Source organism: Cydia amplana, chromosome 1, assembly GCF_948474715.1.
Source record: "Cydia amplana chromosome 1, ilCydAmpl1.1, whole genome shotgun sequence".
NCBI classification, from domain to species: domain Eukaryota; kingdom Metazoa; phylum Arthropoda; class Insecta; order Lepidoptera; family Tortricidae; genus Cydia; species Cydia amplana.
In genome coordinates this window covers 21,872,777-21,886,059 of record NC_086069.1, presented here as the reverse complement: position 1 = coordinate 21,886,059, position 13,283 = coordinate 21,872,777, and the positions used below count along the sequence as shown (strand labels likewise).

The 13,283-nt window shown below is 42.9% G+C and overlaps 1 protein-coding gene across 1 annotated transcript in view; it reads left to right on the top strand.

Moving 5' to 3' along the window:
• Positions 1-7,598, top strand: part of LOC134649138 (1-phosphatidylinositol 4,5-bisphosphate phosphodiesterase classes I and II-like) — a 76,939-nt gene extending 69,341 nt beyond the window's left edge. Inside the window, exons 16-21 of the mRNA XM_063503884.1 lie at positions 642-747; positions 2,721-2,928; positions 3,427-4,885; positions 5,577-5,714; positions 6,676-6,795; positions 7,279-7,598. Coding sequence (XP_063359954.1) covers positions 642-747; positions 2,721-2,928; positions 3,427-4,885; positions 5,577-5,714; positions 6,676-6,795; positions 7,279-7,323 — 2,076 coding nt within the window. The 3' untranslated portion in view covers positions 7,324-7,598. The remainder of the gene's footprint in view (positions 1-641; positions 748-2,720; positions 2,929-3,426; positions 4,886-5,576; positions 5,715-6,675; positions 6,796-7,278) is intronic.
• The last annotated feature ends 5,685 nt before the right edge of the window (positions 7,599-13,283 follow it).

Below are 13,283 nucleotides of genomic sequence, written 5' to 3'. Positions count from 1 at the left end.
TCGTGGCTCGATCGATCGAACTAGATGAACTTTTAAAATCCCGTTAGTCCGATAGTAGGACTACAAGACTACAATAAGTACTTATCGTCCGATCAATCGAGCCAACAGGAAAAAAAATATTCGTAGTCCGATTGATCGGACAAGCCGATCGGACCACGCGGCGTAAGGGCAAATATTGGGTTACAATATCAAATATCAACATTTATTCAGCAAATAGGCCACAAGGGCACTTTTACACGTCAATATGGAATTTACATACAGCAAAAAAAAACACATCAATAATTATAAAATACAACTAAGCCGTAAATATCAAATCAAACTAACATAGAGATGTATAATGCCTCTAAATGTCGAATTACAAAAAACGCAATAACAATAGTATTGAAAAAAAAAACACAAAGATACAAAAACTATAATCTAAAATTATTTAGAGATGTAAATGTCTCTAAGTGTCATCCTAACTAAAAGATTACAATATATAGTAGTTAATCAAATTATTCTTAGAGATGTATAGGGTCTCCAAGAGTCAAAATCCTGTATACCTAATTAAAACAATGATAGTAAAAATAAAATAGCATACGAGAACCGAATGAGGTGTGTCCATGTAATTATACTCAAAATCAATGTAATCGGTATACCAGGTGAAGTCGCAGCTGACGATGGACGGCAGCCCGCAGCGGCCGAGCGCCCCCGAGCCGGCCGCCGAGCCGCCGCCGCCGCCGGCCGAGCCCAAGGACGCGCCCGAGGGTACGTCACCAGTCATTTATAATTATCACATTCATTATAATTCTACAATACCAGGTTATACCAGTACAAAAAAAAAGCGCTGGTGGCCTAGCGGTAACAGCGTGCGACTTGCAATCCGGAGGTCGCAGGTTCGAACCCTGGCTCGTAACAATGAGTTTTTCGGAACTTATGTACGAAATATCATTTGATATTTACCAGTCGCTTTTCGGTGAAGGAAAACATCGTGAGGAAACCGGACTAATCCCAATACGGGCCTAGTTTACCCTCTTGGTTGGAAGGTCAGATGGTAGTCGCTTTCGTAAAAACTAGTGCCCACGCCAATTACTGGGATTAGTTGCCAAGCGGACCCCAGGCTCCCATGAGCCGTGGCAAATTGCCGGGACAACGCGAGGAAGATTAATACCAGGTTATACCAGTGCATCATAGTTTTATGGTACACGAATTATTTTTCTAAAGTACTTGATTTTTCAGAGAATATGTGACGACATAATCCATTCCATTCCATTTCTATCTGTGAGTACCTTTGCTTTGTATTGTTACCTAAATCTGTATAATATTTTTTCACCTCAGCAGCTCGAACAAGGGTACTTTGCTACTTAAAAACAGTGAGCAAAATCGCATTTTGCTCACTGAGTGAGACAAAATGACATTCAAGTGACCTTAATATTCAAATGTCATTTCAACATGCGGGGTCTAATACAATTTCGAAATACTTGGATTCTATTATCTCTGTCCCTTTCGCGTCTTTAGCAAAAAGAAAGAGACAAAAAAAAGTTCAAACTATATTCAACGGTACATTGACGGTTTATAATAGACCCCCGAAAAACGTCAGAACGCATCGTTCCAAAATACATACGAGTATGGATTCTTAATAATTAATTAATTAAAATAAAATTTAAGATTTCATAAAAACTGATAAAAACATTATATTTTACGTTATTTATTGTACGATTAAGATAATGAACTCAAAAAATACACAGAATATCACGTAAAATAAATAATTATAGTTTTAAGAATCTCTACTATAGTTTACAAATAGTAAGTATCCGCAATTCGGACCGTATCTTACAATGTTTTTTTTTTACAAAACAAAGTTGTCGATTGAAGTGTCAATCAATTGATGGTCGTTGTTTCCATATATTACCTATTTAACTGAAATTTACTACGTTTTGTTTTTGTGTTTGATTGTGGTAATTCAACTTAATTGTTAGTATATCTTAAGAAAGCATGAGTGAATAGGTAAGTGATGAAGGAGGATTACATTTTTCAGGTTGTCTAATATGTTCTCACTGCTGAGGTGAAAAGTTTTGTGAACTACACGAGATCAAAGTTATTTACATCTCGTGCGCTTTTGAGTCCCTTACTACGCTCAAGATTCTAAATTAGATTCACTCGCTACGCTCGTGAATCTACTATAGAATCTTTCGCTTGCACGGGACTCAAAATAAGCACTCGAAGAAATATCAAACTTTGATCTCTTGTTGTACAAATAACTATTGTAGCTGTTGGTACTCCTTAAGAATAAAAATAAATAAATAAATAATCACCGCCGCCTGCCTTTTATAGATCACGACATTACAGCTTTATTGTGACCTTTTCAAATCAGAATGTTCTTATAATGTGAAATATAAGCGCGACGAAGCTGTAAAGAGGTCCTGTAGCGGTATCATGGTCGTGTTTTTATCACCTGTCACGTCATGCATCACTTTCGCACTTACATACTTATTAGAACGTGACAGGCATGGTGACAAATGATAAACAGACGGCCATCATAGCCCTTCTGAGGTTTACTTGTAGAATAAATTACTAATTACAATTAGAATTTTTAAATTATTACTGTACCTATTACTGTGTTATTTATGTCAATTTTACTTTTCATTCCACAAATAATTAAAAAGGCACTTACGCTTCGTTAGGTCTTATATTATAGTGTTGATATGATCTGATTTGATGACACCAATTATCATTTGTAGAAACACCAGAATGCAAATCGAATGGCGGCGCGGAGGAGCCGGTATCGGAAACGCTGGACGCGCTGTTGTCGCTCAAGGTGGTGAAGGAGAAGCGCTCGGAGCTGGCGCGCAAGCTCGACGCGCTGCGGCGCAAGTTCGACAAGGAGAGGCGTCCGCTGTCGGCGTACGTTAGCACCAAGCTAGTCAAGAAGCTTTCATCCAAGAATATGTGAGTTTACACACTTTTTATACTCTATGCAAACGTATTTAACGCAAAGAAAAACCGGCCAAGTGCGAGTCGGACTCGCGCAACAAAAAATAGAGCAAAACAAGCAAAAAAACCGGCCAAGTGCGAGTCGGACTCGCGCACGGAGGGTTCCGCACGATCAACAAAAAAACAAGCAAAAAAAACGGTCACCCATCCAAGTACTGACCCCGCCCGACGTTGCTTAACTTCGGTCAAAAATCACGTTTGTTGTATGGGAGCCCCACTTAAATCTTTATTTTATTCTGTTTTTAGTATTTGTTGTTATAGCGGCAACAGAAATACATCATCTGTGAAAATTTCAACTGTCTAGCTATCACGGTTCGTGAGATACAGCCTGGTGACAGACGGACGGACGGACGGACGGACAGCGGAGTCTTAGTAATACGGGACCCTTTGGGTACGGAACCCTAAAAAGCACTTAATAAAACACCTAATAATGTAATCTAAATTTATCGACAGCATCGGCGAGGCGAGCTCGAGCGACGAATGTGCAGGCGCAGGTGCGCCGGGTAGCGCTGAGGCCGTCGCCGCCGAGCGCGAGCTCCGGCTGCGCTACCACCACGCCATCTACGCGGCGCTCGACAAGCACGTCATGCTGGACCAGCAGCGGCAGATGCGGGCGCTCACTGTGAGTACATGTCACACGACAACCGTCGCCGCCGAGCGCGAGCTCCGGCTGCGCTACCACCACGCCATCTACGCGGCGCTCGACAAGCACGTCATGCTGGACCAGCAGCGGCAGATGCGGGCGCTCACTGTGAGTACACGTCACACGACAACCGTCGCCGCCGAGCGGGAGCTCCGGCTGCGCTACCACCACGCCATCTACGCGGCGCTCGACAAGCACGTCATGCTGGACCAGCAGCGGCAGATGCGGGCGCTCACTGTGAGTACACGTCACACGACAACCGTCGCCGCCGAGCGGGAGCTCCGGCTGCGCTACCACCACGCCATCTACGCGGCGCTCGACAAGCACGTCATGCTGGACCAGCAGCGGCAGATGCGGGCGCTCACTGTGAGTACATGTCACACGACAACCGTCGCCGCCGAGCGCGAGCTCCGGCTGCGCTACCACCACGCCATCTACGCGGCGCTCGACAAGCACGTCATGCTGGACCAGCAGCGGCAGATGCGGGCGCTCACTGTGAGTACATGTCACACGACAACCGTCGCCGCCGAGCGCGAGCTCCGGCTGCGCTACCACCACGCCATCTACGCGGCGCTCGACAAGCACGTCATGCTGGACCAGCAGCGGCAGATGCGGGCGCTCACTGTGAGTACACGTCACACGACAACCGTCGCCGCCGAGCGGGAGCTCCGGCTGCGCTACCACCACGCCATCTACGCGGCGCTCGACAAGCACGTCATGCTGGACCAGCAGCGGCAGATGCGGGCGCTCACTGTGAGTACACGTCACACGACAACCGTCGCCGCCGAGCGGGAGCTCCGGCTGCGCTACCACCACGCCATCTACGCGGCGCTCGACAAGCACGTCATGCTGGACCAGCAGCGGCAGATGCGGGCGCTCACTGTGAGTACACGTCACACGGCAACCGTCGCCGCCGAGCGGGAGCTCCGGCTGCGCTACCACCACGCCATCTACGCGGCGCTCGACAAGCACGTCATGCTGGACCAGCAGCGGCAGATGCGGGCGCTCACTGTGAGTACACGTCACACGGCAACCGTCGCCGCCGAGCGGGAGCTCCGGCTGCGCTACCACCACGCCATCTACGCGGCGCTCGACAAGCACGTCATGCTGGACCAGCAGCGGCAGATGCGGGCGCTCACTGTGAGTACATGTCACACGGCAACCGTCGCCGCCGAGCGGGAGCTCCGGTTGCGCTACCACCACGCCATCTACGCGGCGCTCGACAAGCACGTCATGCTGGACCAGCAGCGGCAGATGCGGGCGCTCACTGTGAGTACATGTCACACGACGAACCCGGGACCGGTCACGATTACGCTAGGAGGCAGTTAAGCTTTGGATTCCTCCGAAAACGGTGCCGTCATATGACGGCCGTCATATAGCGGCCGCAAAGACGGCCATCTTTACGGTGACGACATGTGGAAAGTACCACGGCGTCATAACACACCGTCAGCCACCAAGTTCAAAGCGGCAAATTTGAAAAATGTAAGGGCGAAGGGATAACGTCCATAGAAAATTTGAATTTCGCGCCTTTTCCTGCTGACAAGATTTGCTTGATCATCTATAATTTACTTGGAGGATGAAATATCATCAGAAGAGGAAAATAATCGTAGTACGGAATCATTTATTCAAATCTCGTGTCATTTATTCAAAATGGCGTCACCGCTATCTAATAAAACGTTCACGAAACTATCGACACCGTCATGACGGCCGTCATCTTACGTTACGTTGACAATCAACGTAACGTAACGCCGTCTAGGAAACCGCGCCATCTTGTTTACATAGACAACGTTCTAGTGACGTCAATCAACGCTATATAGCGGCCGTAATATGACGGCACCGTTTTCGGAGGAATCCAAAGCATTACCATCTTGGTCAGCTATCTGTCAATGACATACTAAATATTTGTCTTGTATTTATAAAAAATACGGAATTAAAATATGGTTTTATAACATTTTTACAGGACATGCTGGACGCGGAAAAGAAGGAGGTCCTCAGCCGGCTCGCCAACGACCGCAACAAGGAAGTCAAGGCGCTCGCCAAGAAAACGAACCGGGACAAGGACGAGATTCTTCGGATAAAGCGGGAGATTCACTCGCAGGTATGTTATTTTTTATTTTTTATTATTTATTCAGAACACATACAGTCATACATGATACATAAGTTAGAAGTGCATAATGCGCACATAATATTTTTACTAAAAAGACATGGAGACCTGGGGCCGATTGCATAACAAACTACAACTAATATTACAAGCGGAACTCCTTTTATAATTTCACTTATTAAATAAGGAGTTCCGCTTGTAATATTAGTTGTAGTTTGTTATGCAATCGGCCCCTGGATGTTATTTGTCATAATTATTCTTATTATTACTCATAAGTCATAAGCTTGCAGCCCTTGCGGGCTAGATGCACGAATCCCATTTAAACGACTATATTTATTTACTGTGCTCCTATCTTAATTTCCGCATTGAAACTTTTTAATAAAAAGCAGTTTTTTCGACTGTTTAGTATAGAGCTCGTCGTTTGAAGAGCGTCAACAGAATCGCACAAAAAGGTACAAAAAGTATGGAGATGGGAATTCTAAAACGACATATTGTTGCGTGCGGGGCCGCTGGGCACTTTCTAAATGGCGAGGCCTATACACTATACCAAGCTTTGGGCGACTGTGAGGTCTACGGAAGCGGTTTTTTGGCGATAAATTCGTGTGACTCAAATAACTAGCGGCGTCGCGTACGACGTCCGTAGATCGTAGTCGCGAGCGGGCTCTGACGCCGACGTCAATCGAAGACTGTTGATGTAAGAGTGCCACTGACAATCCAACCTCTAGACTGAGCTTAGGCCAATTCTTTCATGAAACCGATGCTGCCAAAAATACGGGGGTGCGGGGGGACGAGGTGAGCGAATCCCGTGCCGTGATTGGTTCGTTCAAAGACACTGACCAATCACGGCACGGGATTGACTCGAAGATGGAGTAACGCTACCGTATGTGTGGCAGAGGGGGTAGCGCGACTATGCTAGGTTGGATTGTCTGTGACGAGTGCATTTGAATGTTCGTTGCAGTCGGTGGAGCGCGGCGTGGCGGAGTGCTCGCAGCTGGAGCAGGCGTACGCCGCGCGCCGCGAGGCCCTGGCGCGCGCGCACGAGCGCCTGCGCAACGAGCTGCAGCGCCATCGCGACCAGGTACCCACCCCTCCCGGCCGTATTTCCATCTCTAGTTCACTGGCCCAGCCTAAACCTTACGCAATGTGACGGTGCGCCGTTCCATATTGTAACCCGAGAGCTCCGCCGACCGGCGTCGACGCCGACTGCCATACATATTTTGAATGTAGCCAGGGTGCGGCGGTCGGCGACGGCGGCGAGCGGGCGGGCGTCGGTCAGGTCGGTGCATAGACTAGGAATCCTCTAGACGGAGTTTAGAGCTATTATTTCATGAAACCGATGCTGCCAAAAATACGGGGGTGCGGGGGGACGAGGTGAGCGAATCCCGTGCCGTGATTGGTCCGTTCAAAGACACGGACCAATCACGGTACGGGATTGACTCGAAGATGGAGTAAAACTACCGTATAAGTGGCAGAGGGGGGTAGCGTTACTATGCTCAGTCTAGAGGATGTCTTGTCTGTGGGTCGGTGTTTGATATAGACGCTGGCGGTTGTGGTCCCGCAGGAGCTGCTGGAGCTGGAGCGGCTGTGCGGGCCGCCGGAGGGCTAGAGCGGCCGGCGCGCGCCCGGCCCCCGTCTCCGCCCTCGCGGCCGCGCCGCGCCCCGCGCCGGCGTCCCCGCCCCCGAGGCTCTTTACTTTTGTTAGGAATCTGTGATATTATCGCCTAAGGAGAGGAACGTACGAGTGGATCCCGTCTCCGGTCGAGTCTCGGCGACGGCAATATTGTTTCGATTTCGTAATCTCGTAGTTTTATTGCGGACCGTTCTCTTTCGGCTCGCCCGCCGCGGCCGCGGGCGCTCGCATGGCCGCGGCGCCCCGGCGGCGGCCCCGGGCACGTGCCGGGTAGCCGTTTAACTAATTTCGCTCCGTGCTAAGAATATATGCGAGTATGTCGTGACGGTGAGGTGTGTATTCTGTATCCGAAGTGTGTCTAGTGAGGGGTGTCCGTTATGTTCCTGCATTTATATGATGATAATAACGTAGTGTAGAGGTACGTGCGGCCGAGTGCTCGACGGTCGGCGAACTGGTGGCCCGCGCCCGCCGCCCCACCGTTCGACTGGTTCACGTCCGACGCACGATTCCGTGCCAGGCGTTTCATAATATACGTTCAAATGTAATATCTATACATATCGCAAGCACAACATGCTTTGAAATATTTTCACTGTCGTTTTTGGTATAAGGTTTCTACGATGGTTCTTCCTTTGATTAGTAATTTGTAGAGTTATTCCAAAAGTAATGTTAATTATGAAAATTATTCTTATGATGGTTATTCCAATGATTTCTGGTTAGTGATTGTGTTTAATGCGGTAAGTGAATTATTATTTCTTATTGCAGATACATTAAACAATTATACACTTTATTATTGAACGCCATTTTTGAAGTAATTAGATTAAAACAAAAAGATTACCTTCCGTATCCAGGTATTAAAACTGTAATAACCTAAGTATAATTATTATTTATTGTGCAATTGATTTACATGAAGTAATGCCGCGCACGCATGTGTCGCCGTGAAGCGTTGCGCACGCCGCATAGCCCGCACACGTGAGCGCCCGAGCGTGCGAGCCGTAGTGGTCGGCTCGATCGATATAATATAATGGCTTGGAAACTGTAGTCGTACTAACCGCTCAGTCAGTAATGTAGGTTGTAGATTAACATTCCATTTTGCTTAGAAATTAATATGATAGCCGATACGTATATTTTACGACTACCGTTCGACTTTAATATAAAACTATAGTATTGCTGCCACTGATATTGTTTGAAATTCATATACAAAATATTTTTCCGCATCGTAAGGAACTATTTTTAATATAGCTCTCTTAATCGTATTACCTTATTATTTTCATCTACAAATAGGCGATCGTATATAGGTATATATTGACTTACAAAAAATAAAGACCCCAAAATTTCTTCCCAATATCGTAACTTGAAAGATAATGTTCGGCTAGCAATAATTTTAACTATTTTAAGTAACAGTCATTAATTGTTAAGATCGTAGTGGCCTTGTCCTGGGCGGATTTCAAGGTATTAATATAAATAAAAAAGCCACAGTACTGTCAGTCATCAGTCCTGGAGTAGGTTTGAACTAAGCAGCTGTAGCCATCGTTTGAGATGCACAATTCTGTCGCTTAGAGATTTAGTTTTGGTTTTGCCCCCCCTTCAATATCGGTGTGCAAGTTTCCATTCGAAACTCGAAAATTAAATCGAGAGGCAAGATTTTTGAATACACTGAGGATTTCGTAAAAGATAACTTTTAATTGGCTCAATTTCAATTCAACGTAAATGTCATGGATTGTCTCGGCTTTGTCTCGATTGTTTTAACGTAAATTATGCGTACTTTTTACGTTTCTATGGTGCTTCTACTAAATTTAGTCGCGATGTACTTAAATCGAGTTATTACATAGTCACTTTATATTATTCTAATATTCGGAAGTAGTCTTTGTCACAAAATAAATATAGATTTATTGGAGAGTACGGCGATTATGGAATTCAAAATTACGGAACCGCTGACTTGTCAAATATCTCAATGTCCTTGCAGTTAATTATATTTGAATCTGAAAATAACTCGAGTACTTCGTTTAAGCGTTATTGACGCAATAGTTATAACAATATAATATGTCAAGTTTCAGCCGTAATTTTGTTCCAAACGCATCGTCGGTTATTTATTGCATTAGGTATTTATTTTTCTATTTTAGTCATTTTGCGTTTTGTTCGACATAACGCGTTATTAGGTCACATACCCATTTAGAGCCACGGAATTTAGTCACTTTTGACAGCTCACAGGGAAATGATTAGAATTTAGATAGACGTAGAAGAAGCCTTTTCGCGGTGAAGTCTCGTAACGAATACCTCCATTTCGTTACCCGTGTTTCAGCAATAAAATATTTATAATAATAAAATACAAATGTATCCGTCTCTACTTATCTTAAACGAATCGCAATAATGTTCACGTTTGATAGATGTTAAGGTGCGGTGCGTTCATATTGTCCCACTGTACGTTATTATAGGATTATTTGAAGAAATTGATATTCTGTACCCTTTAAAGTGCCTATTAGTTTATTATTTTTGTCTTTTAGAGCGACTCGATACAATATGGACTCACCGAGTAACAAATTAATAGTCAAGTGCAATATTAACATTAAGACTCGATCCCGCGATCGTTTCCGACTTATGCGTTCTCCGTTCTGTGCATCTAGAGTATCGTAATAGCTGCCAAATATACACGGATATTATACAAGTAACGGATGTTAATAGACCTGCTCATACTACATACATATTCTTGTTTTACTTTACACTTGATATATTTTTAGATACAATGAAATTTACACCGTTTCGTAGTTTTATCCTATAATGAGATTTCATTAATCACTTTCGATACACAGCTTATAGGGTGGTGGTAACTAACGCCCTTGGTGTTTCGATTGGGTACCTATGTACGTGGAAGAATATTGAAACGAGTTATTTAATTAGTAAATTATAGTCGAGTGAATACTTATAATTCAAACCATACGTGTCTACAAGGTATAATTACACATTTTAGTCGTGTCTACCACTAAATACCACTTTAATATAACAATCCTTTCTCCAATACGCTGTCTAAGCATTCGTGACTTCACACTTCACAATAACGATGACGACAGGCAGATGCTCCGTGCTAAAGTTTTGGTGATTAAATTGTTACATTTGTAACACTGACACTAATAGCCATAACGAAAAAGTTGAACTAGTTTAAAAATATAAATATTTAATTAAAAAAATCTACTTTATGAAACCAGTCAAAAAGGTATTTCATGTAGCATATTTATTTGTTACAACTTTGCCCACCGCGTCGCAAAGTTATGTTAAAGGGCAAAGTTTTATACTTATACGGTATGCAGAAATAGAAAAGAAACAGGGAAACCTTTTACTTGATCGCCTTCATGTACTATATTTGAAATTGTTATAATGATAGGTAGTGTGTATATACTTGTGCCCAATTTTATCACTGTTAGGTAAATGCAAAGTATGGTCAGTTTATGTCGAAACCCTGCGTATTATAAACGGTGCCAGTAGCATACGTCTGACAAAGATCGAAAATGAAACACTTGCCTTTGAAGTTTAAAATTAGTTATCGCGTTTAATTCGGGTATTTTATTGATCATGTATATTTAGAGTGTAGATAGTTAAAAAAGTACCGTGTTACACCCATCTAGAAGAGCAGGCTAATTGATATTTTTCGAGTTTTCAGATTTCCATTTTTATTGAATATATTTGTGACTTTTTATGGTATCCTTTACAATGTATCAAAATAACTTGAGAAAATAAAACGTTAGGTCACATTTGTTATGTTTGATCGTCGCACTAAAGAATGCGATGTGGTCGAGCTCCTCAGTAATGAAAGAGGGAAGAAGTCAAGTTCAGCCGCTATCCATTTCGTAACTGCGAAATATTAATTCATCAATTAACATGTTTCTCGTTACGTAACCAATATGTTTTTAGGAGTCGTAGTATCAATAGTCTTGATTTCTAGAAGAGTTTTAGGTCCCAAGAACTTCTGAACTCGCTCAACATTTGAGCGGTGTCCATTTCTGTGGAGCTTTTTAATGGATGAGGTTTATTATTTATTTATTTGTTTATTTAATCTTTATTGCACAAAAGAAAACACAATCGAACAAAAGGCGGAATGAATGCTATAAGGCATTCTCTACCAGTCAGTACCTAAGTAGTACTCTGAGATTATTATGCACATCAGTATTTTTTGTTTACGCTGTTGTCTCGCTCTATCCCACTATTGCATTATATAGAGTTAATAAGATACGTAGTTAATGTAACTGGTATAACTTTGCCAACTAGATAATAAGAGTTAGCTTGTTGTAAACAATCCGACTGCAGCTTCGATCAGACACGATAGAAGACGTGGAGGATTCGAACTTCTGGAATGATATATTACATTATAATGTATGTGGTTTAGCGTTTTCGCGATCGTAATATTAGCTTCTACTTGTGTTATGTTTCTGTACAAAATGTCAGGTACGAATTGATATTTATGTCTATGTCCATCACTGACGAATATACAGACTTGGAAAAAACCTCATTAATAAACCAGAGCCCGTATCATGAGCCACTGACAGTGTCAAAACTGACATTTACGCTATCGAAAACGTAATCTACTTTCTATACATCTCGTTTGCACTAATATACGAGTACGAGCGAGATGTATAGAAAGTAAATTACGTTCTCGACGGCGTTTATGTCAGTGACAAACTGATGGTACAGGGGGCCTAGCCAAACGATATGAAACGCTAATATAAGTGTTTCGTTTTGTTTTCTGCAAACGATTGTCATCTTGGTTAGGCCCCAGATCGCAAAAACTAAAAACGCAAAGGCTTCGTGACCTGTCTTTTGTATAGCATCATCTCCTTTATAACTGAATTCTAACTTCTAGAACGGTATCGTCTGACTGACTTACACTCATTGTAAATGTATACGTATACCTTAATATGTACAAGTATTTGTTATTTTTTATACTCTAATAATACAATTACTGTGTACGTTGAGATGTTATATTTTTAAAATGTTCTTTACATGCCATTTACCGTTACTGTTCACTCTTTCGAGTCTTCCTGCTTTATACGCTTTTTACTCCCTTATTTACTTTACAACTATGAAATATAATACCTACATATATACTTACTAATCCAAGGCAGTTAACTATTCAAAATGTTTGCCCGTTTTGCTGTTTATTTATGTACCTATGCATATTTTATAAGCGGTTACACTTCTGTTCTATATTGTATTGTGTGTTGGATCATTCTACTGAGATTTTATGTATGAGTTCCATTAATTAAATGTAATTTTAATGCTCGCGCTAGAACATTAATGCCGTTATTTAATAGTAAAATATTACTAGGAACTAAGAACTCTTACTCCGCTGGTTGTATTATTTAAATAGCATGTGTACCTTTATCATATGCGCAGCTATAGATTTATAAATTCATTCCAGGTGCATTTGTTTTATTGAAATTCTATTAAAATAACATAACTGAGCGGGGTGATGAAGTGATCGGCACATTTCTTATGATCTGTAACATTAAGCGTCGAGAGCGACGGGTTGTGAATAGTGCGAGTACGAGTAGATTAAATTCGGAGCTGCAGTGGGGTGCCGTAGGGCTGTACAGTAGTCGTCTCCCATCCCGTGCGAGCCGTCTGGGGACATCCAACCACATACACATTAGATATACCCACACTGTGAGCGTTTCAATCGCTGCCATCCCTTTTACTGATAATGTGGAAAGGCTAGCGTTACTTCTGGTTAGAACAGAAGACTTGTCTTATACAGATATTTAATCAGTATAGAGTTGCTATCAGTTGTCATCATCCTCATGTTTTAATTATGTAATTGAATTGGGATTACATTCCTATCAAACATGATTCAAGAAATTGATTATACTACTTTTCTATGTCAAAGTACCTACGTCTTTAGAAATGAGCGTTATCAACGTTGACGTAGGTAGCTATTTACATATTTGCTC